Genomic DNA, 16,658 nt, shown 5'->3' with positions numbered 1-16,658 from the left:
CTGCATAAACAGTCTGACTGCAAAATTGGTGTGTTTTTCATAGAAAATTGTCAGAGTAGTTGCTGGGAATCTGTGGTGTGCGTGGAGGTTATAAGGAGATATCTTTTAGAACAGGGCTGTGAGATGGGACCTGCTGTCGGTCGTGGCTGCAGCCAAGGCGCAGATGTAATGGCAAAGCCTTGCAAAGAAAATGAGAGGTTTGCAGTGAGATTTTTTTTTTTTTGGCAGGGGAGGAAATACCAGCCTGGGGGATGTAACGTGCGTGGGTTTCCCCTGGATGTGCTGCCTGCAGGGAGCTGCCCCACCAACGAGCCCAATGCCCTCCTGCAGCTGCTTGGTGCCAGGGGAGGGACACGGGAGCACCGGTGTCTCCCTTTCCTGATACACCAAAACCCTAAAAACCCCTAAAAACAGAAATCTGAGTGTCATTTGGGAGGGAGAGCCTGTCCTGGACAACTTCTTAAATAGCACAGCAACCTTTAGAAATGCATCTGGCGTTTTTGTGTGCGTGCCAGCTGTGCATGAAAGACACAACTGTATCCAGATTTAATTTATTGACAATATTGGTGGGGATGTTTGTGTCCTGTGTCCCTCAGTTGGTGCACACCTGGGGTCTCTGAAAGTTGATATTAAAAACCTGATCTCTGGGGAAAGCAGGCGGTGAGCAATTCCTGCACTTGCTTTACTGAGGTTGGTGAATAACTGATGAGCAACAATTTGCATCCTTCTGATGTTAAATAGTCCTTAAATGCTCAGCTCCATTGCAGAAGAAAAATGAATTGGTCTTGTGTGTTGTGGTGCATCCTGATGATGCTGCCCTTTGTTTTAAGGACAGTGTCTGGCTGCTGGCCTGGTCCCCAAGCTTTGCTTTGGGGTCAGGGCTTGCTCCGAGGTGGGCAGCCCCTCTGCGTGGGAGCAGGGCTGGGTGTGGGTCTGCTGAGCATCTTTCCAATGAGATGGAAACGTTTGGGCTCCTGCCTGCACCCAGCTGCAGCAATGCTGGTTTTTGCACTGGGTCTTGCCATGGGGAGAGCCTGGACCTATATTTATGTGAAATATAACCATATTTCTATGCTCAGCGTATATTCCCACATGCTGGGGTCTCATCCTTGTGCTGTAGGCACAGAAATTGTTTGAACTTAGTTGTGCCCACAAAGCAAAGGGGTCAGTCTAATGCCCAGACACGGGTTTTATCTTCAGGTGTATTTGAATAAGCCAGCGTGTGCTCCCTCGCCATGCTGAGAGCGTGCAAAGCAGGGCTTTCAGCTTGAGGGCTGTGCTGTTTCCCAGCCTTTTGAACTCCTGACTGACTGCTGCAACGAATATTTGGGCGGTTTGCAAAGGGAAAAAGGCACAGACCAAAGGGAAGGGGAAAGACGTGAAGGTCCTGGGAGCCCAAACCCCTCCGGTACACGGGGATGGATGCTCGCTGCTCCAGGGCAGGACCAGAGCCCGGCACAAGGGCTGCTGCTCTGGGGCAGGCTGGACATGTTGTGTCAGCAGCCACAAACCCAGAGGTGGCCACTTGGCCGCAGGACTTCCTCTAATTTCTTCTTCATGCCTAGTAGCTGGAATAAGATGTGTATTTTTAGAAAGGTGTTGAACATTAATTCAGAATCTCCTTAGGCAGAGTTCACCACAACCTGTTCAGAGACTTAATTATCGTCATGGTTGAAGATGTGACTGTATTTCTGAATCGGCCAGGGGATCTTGTATTGCCTCTGTCCATTGGAGTGGAGATCCCTCCATCCCCACGTTTCCATGCTCAGGGTAGCTGCTTGGACTCCAAGGCAGCCGCTCCCGACGTGGTTTTGGTGCTGTGCTGAATGGACAAAGCTCCTGCAGGTGCTCATCTCCTGATCCTCCAGCCTTTCAGCTGCTCTGATCGCTCTCCCATCAGCCGTGTGCTGGCTCTGGGGTCATTCCGGAAGCGTTGGGTGATGGGATCAGGTGGAGAAGCTGAGCAGGACCAAGCCCAGGTGTGATGTCACCTCTCTGCTCCTCTTTGGCTTGTCCCTGCTTGATGATGGGGCTTGGTTTTAGTACAAAACTTTTGATCTCCTTGATGGTGACCAAGAGCGTCATCACTGGACCCCCCCAGTGAAAGGTGATGTGTACCTAAGCTCGAAATAGCATTATTGACAAGGCCCAACAGCCTGGGACCTTGAGCCAGGAGCTCCTGCTGTAGGAGAAAATGGTCCCAGAGCAGTAACTTGTGATGTTTTACTGTATTCAGATTATCTGCAATCTTGTTTTGGGCTCTCAAACACTGTTAGTCCTTTAGTGTCTTCCAGCTGAAGTTTCTGATATGGAGCAAACCTCTTAGCATTCATTTTTATTTAAAAAAAAAAACCAAACCCAAAAAACTAAGCCCACAACTGTTGTTGCTCACTTTTGTTTTTCAAGTATCTCCGTTCCTGAAAGCCACAGGCAAGATGCCAACAATGTTCTACTCTGTCAGAGAGTGACAGAAGTGGCAGTGAGGCCATCATCTCTTTTTCTTAATTTTTTTTTCATTTTCTAACAGGGAGAAGCTGTTGTAAGCATGTGGAGGAATGTAATATGCATCTGTGGGACTTTGCTAACCAGATAATAACTTTTTTCAGTACCTTGGAAGCTCAATAGGGTAAAGTGAGGAGCTTTAATGTCTGTCTAACTTGTTATCAAAGATGGCTTTGTTAGCCCACAATGGCAAAGCTAAATGTGGAGGTTTAGTGACAGTTTGCACTGGAAACTATTGGTTTACTGGGATGAAATATTAAGCACAGCGAGATCACGTGACCACTGGGCAGAGCTGGATGTGCCTACAGCACTTCACGTCTTCAGAAGGGGCATCAATTGTTTGTTTTAAAAATGTCTTTTTATGTATTTTGAGGTAGCAAAGCAAGTAAGCTCATGAAGGTGACTCCTCCAGCCTTTTTGAAGTGGTTTTCCATGAAACTTTTAGAAAAACAGATTTCCTGACTGGTTAAAAATGTAGGCTTTACTTGTGCAGGGAGAGTACTAACTCTAGTCCTTACTCTGGGGAGCAGCTGGTTTCTGGACCCCAACCAGTCAAATATCAATCAAAATTACCATTATCAAAAATCTTCAATTCTAGGTAAACCTCCTCACTTGAAACCAAGGCTTGTGTACGGGTCAAATGTCCATCACACTGGGGATTTCTGGTCTTGCTGGGAAGCAGAGCTGTCCCTTGGCCCTATCTCCAAGGGTCAGGTCCCTTCCCTGAGCAGATGGTGGTGGTCTCCATCGGTGGTACTGGAGACAAAAACTACTGTACCCGGGGCTGTTCCTGCTCCCTGAGCCGCTGCCACGGCACCTTCCTCCTTCATTGGGGCTTCCTCTGAGTGTGAATGCCCGGTGGCTGTAGTTGATTTGAAGCAAAATACTCTGATCTGGCCTCAGAACAGATCCCTCTATTGGAAAGAAGTTCTGGGTTATTTCTTTGATACAAGAGGAGCTGTAAGAAATGCCTTTTTTTTTCTGCTGGTTAAATTGGTAGGAGTATCTTCATTGTGTTTTTCCTGAGAGCGATGGTCCTGGAGGATGTCCCTGTACTGTGAAGGGTGTGATATCTTGGCTGGTGGAGCAAAGTGATTGAGCAGGATGGCCCCAGCAACCCACAGGAGAGGCTGTGGGGGAGCAGTGAACCACAGCGCTTGCTGGGGACAGGGAGCTGGAGGGTGCATTGTCAAAAAGTGTAAGAAAGTGTAATTTTTTTTCCTGCTAGGGAAAGGAAACCTTGAGAATTGAGGGGGAGAATAAATAACCAGTCATCTTGAAATAGAGAGAGGTTTTAAAATTATTTCCTCAAGGGGATAAGAAGGGTAATTTATTGACCGAGGAGACAGGCGTTCGGTAAAAAGACCTGGCATGCATTATTTAAGTCACTTTGCACAGAGGATGGGAGGCTAACGCCAGAAATAAATACCCTCAACAAGGAGGAAAATAGAGGGTGACCACAGCAGAGCAAATGCAAAGCTATTTGCAATAGCAGAAGCCTGTAGCCTTGCCTGGGCTGGAGACTGGCGTGAGGTTGGGAAATGCAAGTGCTGCTGGTTAAAAAGTGAATCTTTACTAAAACTTAGTCTACTGCAGTAGCTGAGATGTACCATTTTAAATTAGGAAAGTAAGGAAGTAACAGTGGAGGCAATGCTGCCTCTTGCTGATGGTCCGGCCTCTCTCCTCTGGAGTAACATCTGCAATTAGACTTGTAAATGAAGGCAGTTAAAATATTAATGACTGTATCAAGGCAGTGTGCAGAGGGCTCGGTTCCTCGCCGCGTTATTAAGCCTGCTGAAAGGCTGGTAACGAGCTTTAATGCGAAGGCTGGTTTAGGTAAAACATTTTAAATGTTATGAAGATGTATACTAACTTAATTACATATAAACTGGGCAAACCCCAAAATAACATGGACTGAAGCAGCGCGGTTGCTGAGACTTGACTTTGCTGCTACCAAGGATGAAGTAGTCGAGAATCCCTGGGTTTGCAATGGACCAGACGTGCCCATTTTCATCTAAAATATGTCATCAGGTCAGCGTCCAGACCTGAGCTAGGTGCAGGCTGTGGCTGTGTCAAAGCAGGGGAAACTTCTGGGCTGACTTGAGACGCTGTTGTTTGGGCTATTTATTTGGGGCTTGATGTGGTTACACCCTTGCTTCTTAAACTTTAATTTACCATTTGACTTTTTTCCTCTGGATATGACTCAGAGGACTTCAGTAGTTTCATCTTGCCTTTTGGTTTTGTCTTGCTGAGCAAAGGGAGGATTATTATTTCTTTAGTAAAGCAAGCCAAAAACAAATACAAAGTCCTCTGGATATGAAACAGCAGCAGGTTTCCACGTCTTCAGATCCAGCAAAGTAGTTCAGTGAGACTGTGCAGGTTTGTGTGCAGCAGGGAAAGCAGGTTGCTCAAATCCAGCTCCAAGCTATGTGCAAAAAAATTCCACACAACAAAAACAAAGAAAAAAAATCTAGGAGTGATTATTTCTTATTTCTCCCCCTTCTTCCCCCTCTCCCTGCAGGTACTTTGGTCTTGAGTCTCTGGCATGGCAATAGATAATGTTTATCTTCATGCATAGACTAAGTAGAACTAATTTCAATCTTTTTTTTTCTTTAGTCATCACAAAAGAGCATTTAAGGCAAAGATGTTCTCACTGATGTCTCTCTTGTTTGAGAGGTGTGTTACTCTTGAAGCCCATCCTCCTGAGCAAGTAGCTCTTCCTCCAGGGACCCCCCTCAATATTCAGGGGTCCAGAAGCAGCAGCTGCTCCCACCGCCTGGGGATGGAGCGTGAGGGACAGGGTTTGGGAGAGCGGGATTATTTTTTATTCTAGAGGTGTTAAGTCTTTGGTATAGAAGATAGTATGTTGGTAGTTCTTAGGAATAAAATATAGAAAGCTTCATAGTGTTAAATACTAATTCTTATTTCTCAGATGTCAATTCTTAAGTATGCTGGGGAAAAAAAAAAAGGCTAATAATGCCCCTGATTGGAGAGCCATTTGTGTTTGAAATGAGATCCCTGGCACACAGCGCTTAGTTCAACCTTCGCTAGTGGCTACTCTGAGTCTTTGAGTAAGAACATCCAACGACATTTGGCTTGATGAGGAATAATTGCAGCATGTGAAGTTGTACCTTAGAGGGACCAGTGCCTTCCCCCGTGTCTGGCCTCTGTGGGCAAGGCTGTTTTTTTGGCCACTGATGTGGTTTTAGGCATTCTTGCTGCCACGTGGGTAATGGCACATGGATGACCCTGGGCTGTGGTGTGTGAGACTTGTTGAGGAAAACCTGCTGAGGGAGGCAGCAGAGGTGTCACACACGTCCCTGATCTCCCCTCCAAAAGGAGGATGTCACCGGTCCTTGGGCAGGACGCACGGGTGTGGTATTTGGTGCTGCCATTGCTGGTGTCTTCTCCAGCTCGTACACACCATGGCTTGATCTGGTGGAGGCTCTTACTGGTGCTGTCATGCCCCTTCAAAGAGCATAAACTAAACCACTGCTGAGGGTAATATATGGCTTGGAGACTGGGGACAGCCTACCTCTGCTTCGGCCACGTCATAACTGTGCAGAATGAAATCAGCTGTTAATCTATAAAACAGTGGTGAGGAATGCAGTAGCTGCCAGTGGGGAGGCAGAATTCATGTTTACCCCCCTTCTACAGTGCTATGGCACCAGCAGTAAAGCTCAAGCTTTGTCCTGACCTTTGTCCAACTCAAAGCGCAGTTTTAAATTGAGATTAAAATGGAGACATGGTGCTTGCCCCACAGTGCTGGGCAGCCCGCGGAGGTGGGTCCTCCCTCATATTTTGGATGCGACAAAAGTGAGGGAAGGCTTCAGGAATGTAGGTGGGGAATTCTATAACTCTTAATGTTGTATACTTGAGTGCATTAATATTTCTATAAGAATTATTAGGATTCTCATGAGGTAGGAAGTCCCCAGGGCGAATGGATGGGGAGAGGGCTAGGCCAGAGCCAGCTGCAGGGATTTAAATCCTTCTCTGATGATGATCTTAGCCAGGTACCACATCACACCCACCTTTATCACCCTGGTACTTACAGTGCCCTGGGATCTCATTCCCACTTTTCCAACACTTCTGGTAGCCCTGTAGCTGATGGGATTTGGGTGCAGCTCTCTGGGTCTTCCTGCTGGAGAGGGATTTGGGTCCAGTACCTGGTGCTCCTTGATGAGAAGAGGTGGGATTTGATCTTCATGTTAGGTGCTGCTTCAGAGAGCATCACTCGAGCAGTGATTTCAGCTCCTCCCTGCTCTGAGCCATCCCTTGATGTCCCACATGGAAACGCTCTATTTTCTTCTTTCGTGTCCTTCTTTCTGCCGCCTCACTGCCTCTTCTCTGCTTTCTCTCCCACTTAGTGTCATCTTTTCTCTTCCAACGGTAAATCTGTCTTGTCCTGTGAGGTTTCCCTGAACCCATAGTGTTTCCATGTAGCATTCTCTATGTTGTCAAGGTCTTATTATTTTTTTATGATGACTCTTTCCAGGACAGGTTTTATGGTGCTTCAGCTCCTAAAACCAACTGAAATGAGACTTGAGGACCAGAGCGTGCAGTCCCCTTCTGTGCACAGCCCTCAGATCTGTCCCTGCACCATCAGACAGGGTATTTTTACCAGCTCTCTGGGCTGGCATTGACCATGTTAAGGGAGACATGAACTCCTCTGAGCTGCAGCCACCCAAAAGCAGAGGTGTCCTGGGAAATCACTGTGTTGCCTGCCACCAAACTGTGGGCATCTCTGGTGTCACTGTCAGGGGACAGCAAGTGCCTGGCCCTGGCATGGGCAGTGGGCTTCGGCAGGAGACCCGCTCTCAACAACCATGTCCAAAGAAGGCTTTCATTTTTGTTCTGCCTTTCCTAAATATCCTCAGTCATCATCATTTTAAGCAGATGGTGGGCCTATTATATAACCAAGCAGAAGGCTTCGTTACAAAATTTAGCCAAATTGGGTGCTTCTTCAGATAAGACTAAATAACTCATTTCTGGGGTTTTCGGCCCTCCCTGTTCTACTTTGAGTTTGGAGGATGAAGTTATTCTAGGGGGTGAGATTAACAGAAACCTTCCTCAGTTATTAATAACTCGCCTGCGCCTTGAAGAAGCTGTAGGAAAACTGAAAGGCACGATGTAGTAAAAACAAAGCTGTCCACACCAGGTTGCAGGATGAGCCCGCGGGGTTCAGCATCACTCCCAGCTGCTTGTGCTGCCCTTAGTGACTGGGGGTGTATGGATCCCATCGTCTGGGGGTGTAAGGGATCCCATAAGGGATTCTTTCATCCTTGACCGTGTAATGCTTGCTTTGGGTAGAGGAGGGAAGTGCACTGTGTGTGATTTTTCAGGAGCAGTTCCTTTGTTTCCCACTTCATGGGGGAAACAGCCAACCCAAAGTTCCCTGAGACCAAGGAGACCTGCTGGAGCCTCTCCTGGTCCTACCCTGGCTGGCTTGGTCCTGGTGTTAGCCTGAAACCTCCTGGCAACAGGGTATCAAAACCCTAAAGCATCCCGTGTGTATTTGGATAATATAGTTTAAACCCAGCATTTTTCGATGTGCTGCAGAAGGCTAGCACTTGTGTGCTTGCTGCATGCTTCAGTCAATGCCCAGAAGAGTTGGATGTTCCTGGGAAAATGGAAAATAATTTCAGTTCAAGGGCATGTTCAAAGCAGGAGGCAGACCAGAGAAACTCAATCTCCCCCAGAAGCATCAATCAAATGAACTGTGCTGGAGCAGACAGCTCCTAGGATGAGCGCTGCTGGGGTGTCCAGAGCTGATTTTTGAGGGAGCTACGGGAGATTTGGCTCTCAGCATGTCACTCGAGGTAGAAGTTTGAGTGGTTTTTTTTTTTTATTGAATCCTAGACAGTATTTTTTAAAAAAGCAGGTTTTAGCGCAAGGATTGCTGTGTTCTGGTACAGTGTGTGTTGTGCAAGCTGTGTCCCAGTCGTGACAGCCCCGGTTTGTGCTGCTGAGCCTTGTCTGCAGCTCCGAAAGTCCTCACACACCGCAGCGGGGGGAGGCAGGTTGGCAGCAGCGGGGCTGTGCAGGCAGGCGAGTGGCGAGAGGGGCTCCCGACGAGGTGCTCACCTTCCTGCAAATTCACTGCGCTCTCCTTGCTGCTCAGCTGGACTCGGCGAGGGTACCCGTGGCTTCTGGGCCGAGCTGCCTGCAGAGCTGGCTCAGCACCCGGCAAGGAGGCAACAGGGCAGTGTGGCTGCTGTGTCCTCCCCTCCATCCCTACCAGATGGTCCCTATTTGCTGGGTGCTTGACTCTGCTTCCCAGGACGTTTTGGGGAAGGTGCTGTTGTGAGCAGGGGCCTGCTGTGGTTCCTGCACCCTTGATACGGCCGTTTGGGCAGGCCAGCTTGTTGTATCAGCGCCAGCCGTTGCGTTTGCCTCTCCACAGCGTTTGTGTGCCCCTGTGTCCAACCCACGGTGCTTCACTTTTGGGTAACTTCCAGACCAAGACAAAACTCCTAAGAGCTCTGAAAGGAGAAGAGGCCAGAAATAGCTGTTCTAGGCTCAAGGTCCGTGGCTTATATTGGCTCCTTTAGTCACCAGGATCTCTAAGTTACTCTGACTTATATTAATTGCTACGGTGCCACTGGCAGTGGTTGCACGACAAGCGTGTCCGGCAGCGTCCAGCATGAGAGCAGCTTCCAGCTCTCAGCGGTCGGGCTGGACGGTCACCGCCAGCAGAAAATCCTCTGCATGAAAACCAGCCAGCCAAGTGAAACGTGGTGGCTTCAGATGCTCCAAATCCCTTCCTTGGTGTTCTTCCTGCAAGCTGTTATTAAAAATCCCTCTCCTGGATAGCTCTTAGGCTGGGAAAGAGGGAGAAACTTGCAGAAACCCACCCTCCTCCATCTGTTTTTAAAAGCAGTGTTCTGCCCAGCCCTGGGGCTGATGCTCCTGGCTGCTCAGTGGCCCGGTGGTAGCCACTTGGGCATCCTGCTTCCCGGCCAGCTCCAGCACTGTTGGTACCAGGCATCATTTTAAGCACTGTGCAGATCAAGAATTGGCGCAGAATCTAACCAACCTCAAGGGTTAAACTGCTTTTTTACACCAAAGAGGGGTTTCCCCACCCTGCATTTATACCCACGTGCAGCATTGCGAAGGAGTCTGTAATTAAGATAGTGAGCTTAGAAATAACTGCGAAATATGTAGTCACACACACACCGAGAGCGAGTTAATAAGTGTTAAGTGAACAAATAAAAGGCGTTGGCAAATGTACACACTACCTGCAAAGTGCTGCTGGCAGTTTCATGGGTTTGGGACTTTCTTTTTTAACCTTATTTATGACTTACAGCTGACAAGGGGATAAGGAACCTTTTGGATGATTTATTTAAAGCATAATATTAATATCACATTCTTATTTATCTTCCTTCTATCCACAGGATTGAAAAAACGTACAAGGAAGGCCTTTGGTATACGCAAGAAAGAAAAGGATACTGATTCCACGTAAGTCAATGAGATATAAACCGCATTAATAGATAACGATACCGGGGAGAAGTTGATGCTGATGTGCCAGGACAGGAAGGAAGTTGGCGCATCGCAGGCATCTGTCATCTTTGGATCAAGTCTTGTAATAACAAATACATTTAAGCTGTTTCCCCTTGTACACCCAGTGACCAACAAATAAGGTATTTTCTCGGTGGCACTGCAGAGATAATAAAGCCAGTTCTCCATGTGTTTGCAATTTACGGTGACAGTTAGCGGTGATCAGAAGAAAATTACTCCTCTGAGAGTTTCAGCAGATTAATCTCTGCCCAAACTACTGATTTGCCCGTCTGCTGAGATCTTTTTAGATGCAAATTCAATTTAAACAGATGCCAGTGCAGGCAGCGAGGCTGGCTGCGGAGTGAAGGGCTGCATGGTGGGAGCAGGCTCGGGACGGAGGGTGCACGGGGCTCATGGAGAGCATGTCCCTTCAGCTTTGCTGTGGAAGATGCTTTTGCTTCCCAGGAAAACATCTGGTGGGGTTTTCCTCCACATCTGGCAGGAGATGATGTGCACGGGTGCAGAACTGCTGGGGAGGCTTGGGGGGGATGTCCCAAAGCAGCGGGGAGCCCCGCTCCCCCACCATCATCCAGGCCTTTCCAGAAGTGCTTCATGTCTGGCACAGCACAAACCCTATGGGTTTTTTCTTTTTTTAATTTGTTTTCCTGAGCTATTTCACATCTTGGCAGCAGTTGATGAGGTCTCCTGTGCGAAGGGATGGCCTCTGCCTGTATAAAAATATGGGGGGACACGGAGCACGTCCCAGACAAGGTCTGTGTGGCGTGGAGCTGTTGTCCTGCTTGTCACCAGGCATGTCCATCCACCAGCCAGGCAGCCAGGAGCTCCAGCCCTGTATGGCTTCATTTATAATTTATCAGAAGGGAGGGGTGGGAAACAGGCTGCTTTGCATCTTCCTCTTCTGCTCATGGAAAATCAATGGAGCCGGGTCTAGGTCCTGCCTTTAGCCAGTGCTGTGATTTCCACGCTTGCTTGCAGCAGCCTGCTCTTCCCAGAGCTCGGGGAAGCTGGTGGCACAGGATAATTTCAGAGACATTTGTGCAAAGAGATTAAACACAAGATAAGAGAGACAGGAGGCAGACGCATATGAATTAGTGAAGTTCAAAGGTGTTCTTCTCTGTTAAACCAGAGCTGGATGGGCAGCAGCTCCCTGCAGGGTTTCTATGATGCCCTGAGTCAGACATTAATTTGTGGCAAATCTCTGGCAACGCATAAAACTTGGGAGCGTGTGGGAGGTGGAGGAGCCCGTCTGGTTTTCATAAACATATTTGTCTTTTCACTAAATAACTTGGCATCCTTAGACAGCGTTTAAATACGGCTGCTGAGCCTGCCACGCCGTTTGCTGTGACCAAGGTCCAAATCCCATAAGCAGTTGGGGATTAGGATCCCTGAGGAGTCTCATCAATTTTCAAATCCATTCAAAAGAGAATTGACTGTGCTTCTGGCAGAAGAAAAAAAATCTCTAAATTGCTCTATATGTAATTTTTATTGTCTCCTGCAAGAGGATGCACACCCAGGGTAGGGCTATGGCTGCGGGATGGGTACATGGATGCAAGGAGCTGCCTGTCCAGCTCCTCGGCTGGGAAAGCGTGATCGTCATCAGGAACCCTTTATTTACTAATAAATATAAAATTAGTCATCTGATAAAATGAGAGCGATGGCACAGAGATCCTTACGCGGGTTTCACGAGGAGCACGTGACAGGTAACTCAAGATTTGCTGACAATTTCATAACTAAACCCATCGCTGCTGTGGGTTCGTTAAGAAAACTGTTTCCATGAGTTAATGGGGTGACAGCACGGTTTGGGAGCTAACACGGCTGCATTTCTGTTCTTTGCAGAGGGTCACCAGACAGGGATGGCATCGTAAGTATTGCATGGACCCCGGTCCTGCTTTCCTCTCCCACCATGGCCCCTTAAACGCTAATTCCTTCATCAGCCACCATCAGCATTTTGTGAACTGCCTCTTCCTTTCGGTTTAATATAGAAAATAAATTTCAGTAAGAAGCTATCTGTTTAAAATAATGACATATTCCAGGTTTTCTACAAAAATAACATAAAGAAAATAACAATACAGAAACACCTGACAAGCGCTGCAGGCAGAGGGACCAGGTGTCCTGCTAAAACCCCGGGCTCTGCATCCTCGTTTGCACTCCTGCTAATTGGCTTGGGTCAGATTTGCTGGGTGATGAGTTAAGGGAAAATTGCCAGAACAGCTGTTTCCAATATCTATTTTAATTTTCTATATTAAACTGAAAATAAGGAGATACTTGTTTTATTAATTATTGCTGCTTTTATTTATGGTGTTAGCCAGAAACACCCCTGCTAGATCTGGGTATTAGACCATGTCTCCTTTAGCCATTTGATATCAATTTTGCAAATAAGTATGTTGGGTTCAGACTGGGACTGTGCTGGTCGTTATTTCTTGAGTAAATTCAGACATTAGAAGCTCACCTTAAAATAAAAATGAGACCCTCGGGAGGCTCGGCAGGGAGAGCGATGCTGGGGTGTCTTTTGCAAAGCCATACAAAAATTGGGGTGCCAAATTTAGAGAGAGAGAGGTTTGGTTTTTTTCACATCTGACCCAAGATCCTTGGCTTTGGGCTTGCCCTGTGTTTGTAAGCCACTTAGCTGTTAAGAAATAGTGATTTTAAAAAAAAAAAAAAAGTCTGCAGCTCAGGGAGCACTTTAACCACGGCTCTATTCAGCAGTAATAAATAAATAAAATGCAAGGAGCAGCCCGGAGCTGTTCCCTCCACTGGCAGAAGTGCCCTGGGCAGCTTTTTCTTGTCAGGTGTGGGTGCAGAGACCTTGGATGAGCTCGGGTGCCCTCTCAATTGGGCTCCTACTCTTGATTTTTCCAGGTGACTTGCTGTTTAAGCTCAGGCCAGTGCTCCAGCAAGCTGAAGGATGTAGAAATGCAAATTTTTGGCGGGTATAAGGAAGCTACTGAATATATTGGTGGTAGGGGAATTTGGAGGATGGAGATGTTTGGTGTAACTTTTCCTCCTACAACATGTTCTCCCCATAACACTGGCAGCCACTGGAGTGGCCAAGAGGCAAATCCTTGGACTGCTGAATAGAGCCCCGTTACCCACCCCAGTAAAAACCACACTTACTCCTAATGGAGCCGCAGCTGAGCCCTCCTCTTATAAAACTGTGTGTTTTGCTAATTCCTTGTAACTTATTTTTGTGTGTTTTTTCTTTTTTTAAAAAAACCCAAACAACAACCAACCACCCGATACTTTAACCCTTTTTCTGCCAACCCCCAATCCCTTCCAGCTGCCCAGCCCTCATCCCAATGAGCCACCTTGCAATAGCAAACCCGAGAGTGTGCGTGAAGGAGGAAAAAAAAATTCGGTAAGGAAAACAGAGCTTGGTTTACAGCTACAAAAGGGTGGTTAAAAACAGGGAGTAATTTTTGGTTTGACATATAGGAAAGTACCATTTAGGTTCAGCCAGGTGGATGTAAATGAGTTGAATAGAAAGGGGCTTAAATACAAACGGACTGGGGGAAAAGCCCCACATAACTACATCCAGAGTGTGGTTTTTCACCCTTGTACCTCTAACAAGGCTGCTCCATTCTTGGGCAGCATAGTGGGGAGCGTTGGGTGAAACCAGGAGGGTGAGGGTGCTGGTGGCCTGATCAACCCCCTGTGCTGCTGCTGCCCCAGGATGGTGTGTTAGACCCTCGGGCAAGGGTGCTGGGGAGGGGGGTGCTACCTCTGGCAGCTGAAGGGAACCAGATTATTTAATTTAGGTGCCCAAAATTGAGAACCCAGCCTAACTTAATCCCTAAACTGGCCTTGCAGCACTGCTCGCTGGCTGTGAGGGCCAGCGGGAGCTTTGGGCGTTTTTTTAGATGCCCAGAGCAGACCAGCAAAGGGTCCCGCAGGTGACAGATGCCCAAAGCTTTGTCCCAAACCAGACCCCTCTCAGTCCAAAGCAGCAATAACCTGTGTGTGTTGTCGGTGTGTCATGATGTGCACTAACGCCGCATCCCAGCTGGGTTAGCCCGGACGCCTCTCCCTGCTGCAGCCCAGCTTCACCGTGGAGTGAAGCAACAACACCCGGCTTGCTCTGCGGGCGGTTTGGCTACTGAATAACACAAACTGAACCCTTCTTTTGGCATGTTCTGGGGAAGGTGTTTATCTCCTGATAAACAGCGGTGCTACCTGTGCTCTTGGGCACTGGGAGCCCCCGCTGCCACCGGCTCTCCCCATGGGCTGGAACACCCCGGCACACGGAGAAATGGCCATTTCGTTTCTCCTCCTTTAAGAAATATATGTTTGGCTAATGAATGTGCAAAAACACAGCCTTTTAGTGCTCTGGTGTGGAAGACTTTCCAAAAATGGGAAATACTGTATTGCTGGTGTGTATGAGCAGAGTAGTGCTTGCACAGGTGGCTGAGGGGTCCGTGTCCCCGCTGTGACACCCAGTGGCATCCTAGCTGTGTCGCTGCACACATGTAAGATACGCCGTGGTCTTGTTTCCTCAATTTAAAATGTGGAAATTTTGTTTTCCAATCTGTTGCAGAAGAAAACGAACGGAGCCCCAAATGGATTTTACGCGGAGATCGACTGGGACAGATACGTAAGTGTCCCGCGGAGCTTCGCCTCTGTCCAGCTCCCGCTGCGGGACACAGGCTGTGCTCACATGCTGCCTTTGGCTTTCAGGGTGGCCATGGCTATTTTGGGTGATGTCCAGGTGTTAGTCGTGTCCAGATATGTATTTCGTATCTGCATGTTAATTAGATTGTATAAAACTTCCCAGAAACTGGGTGGCTCTGGAGAGCACTGCCCAGGCTTGCAGGATGTTGTAGTTACCCCAAAAAACCCCTGGGTTGCAACCAAGCATTGCAAAAAAACATTTTCCGCAAAAATTGAGCGTTGAAAAACTTTATTTGTGAAAATTGAGCACCGCAAAAATCAATCTGCGGCGAGGTGGTGCCAGAGCACGGGTGCTGTTTGCTCCATGTGGCCCCAGGGGCTGCATGGGGCTTCGTTGGACATCGCTTCCTGCAGGAGGAAAGAGCTGCTCCCATTTTCCAGGAACAGAGTTAGCGTTCCTAATTCTTCTGGGTTTTTTGTGCCCTATTCAGAATTCACCTGAGCTCGATGAGGAGGGATACAGCATCCGACCTGAGGAACCAGGCTATATCCTTTGTTTGTTGGCTTTGCCTCTCAGTTTACAAACTGTAAGATGAGCTGGGTTTCACAGGCAGGCCATTGACTAATTTTATTTATTTACTATTATTATCTATTTTTCCCCTTTTCATTCTCTTTTTGAGCTGTCACTCCACACCTAATATTGGCTCCCAGAGGGAATTATGATGCAGTAGAGCAGGAGGTGATTTTAATTGCCTTTGATCCACTGCTATGAAATGAGGAGGAGCGGGTGGTGCCCCACAGAGACCCCGATGTCCCATCCCATCTGTGGTGCTGTGTGTGGGCGCTGGCTGTGCAGTGCTTCATCACAGCCGATGCTGTTTTGGGGTAGAAACGGTCTGCGTGGCAGTGAAAGCAAAATGAGCAAAGATTAATTTGCAGCTCCGGTAGCGTGCCCTGCTAAGGGGCGAGGAGATGTGGATGGCCAGAGCCCGTGTACCTGTCGAGTTTGTAGGCTGGCAGCAGGTTTTAAGCCTCCTCCTTGTAGCTGGAGGAACAGGTCAGTGGAAAAGCAGAATTTCTTCCTCTGCCGCTGCTGAAAAATTCTGGTTTTCTGTGGGGGATGAGTCAGTGCGGTCACAATGGGGAGAAAACCTGGACAATGATGCAAATCACTGCTGGGCTAAACCAGGGCTGGGTTTGGCGCTGTGGGCGCCAGTTCCAGTGTCCCCAGCCCGCACAGGGATAAAGCAGTGAGATATCACAGCAGTGACAGGCACGGCAGGAAGATTTGCCCCTGGGTGTTTGGGATAAACATTTTGGGAACACCTAATTCCCATTCTTCAGGGAGGCTTGAACCTTGGAATGCCATGGCTCTGCCCTCGCAGCAGAAGGAAACCTTCTTTAACTGTGCTCTACCTACCAAAGGAAAGCACTTTTACTCCTCAAGTGAATCCGAAGAGGAGGAGGAGGCACACAAGAAGTTCAACATTAAGATCAAGCCTTTGCAGGCTAAAGACATCCTGAAGAGCGCGGCGACAGTGGACGAGCTGAAGGCGTCGATAGGCAACATTGCACTTTCTCCATCCCCTGTGGTGAGTCCTCGGTGTTTCCGTCTCTTCCCCCAACTGCAGAAGCAGCGGTGGCTCCACGGAGCTCGTCCCCAACAAGCAGGGGGCTCTTCCTTAGGTGACAGTGGTTACATTTGCATTTCTGGCCTTGTTTATAGGATCTAGTCTATATGGCGCCAATAATGGGACTGCAAGGGGGAGCTCAGATGTATTGCAGTGATGTTTCCAGTTCAAAATGTCTTTAAATCTCACTTTCCTTCTCATAAAACAGAGCGGTTGAGATCAGAATATACTACTCCCTTATTTTTCCCCTTTTTCCTCATTTTTTCCATGTCGTCATCATTCAGGACATAAATGGGTCTTGCCCTGATTCCCAGGACAGGGAAAGCATCTGTGGGCTTTTCCACCCCACTGCTATGGGATGTTAGAAGGACATTTCTCACCCTGGGGGTGAGTCTAGGGTTT

General features: G+C 48.0%; 1 protein-coding gene across 1 annotated transcript in view; it reads left to right on the top strand.

Moving 5' to 3' along the window:
- SGIP1 (SH3GL interacting endocytic adaptor 1) overlaps positions 1-16,658 on the top strand; it is a 58,259-nt gene that overhangs the window by 8,333 nt on the left and 33,268 nt on the right. Inside the window, exons 2-7 of the mRNA XM_074831795.1 lie at positions 9,897-9,960; positions 11,857-11,881; positions 13,298-13,375; positions 14,552-14,608; positions 15,117-15,171; positions 16,042-16,217. Coding sequence (XP_074687896.1) covers positions 9,897-9,960; positions 11,857-11,881; positions 13,298-13,375; positions 14,552-14,608; positions 15,117-15,171; positions 16,042-16,217 — 455 coding nt within the window. The remainder of the gene's footprint in view (positions 1-9,896; positions 9,961-11,856; positions 11,882-13,297; positions 13,376-14,551; positions 14,609-15,116; positions 15,172-16,041; positions 16,218-16,658) is intronic.

This window comes from Strix aluco, chromosome 8 (genome assembly GCF_031877795.1).
Source record: "Strix aluco isolate bStrAlu1 chromosome 8, bStrAlu1.hap1, whole genome shotgun sequence".
In the NCBI taxonomy this organism is placed as follows: Eukaryota; Metazoa; Chordata; class Aves; order Strigiformes; family Strigidae; genus Strix; species Strix aluco.
The sequence above is the reverse complement of the archived record's forward strand: the minus strand, read 5'-3'. Positions and strand labels throughout refer to the sequence as shown.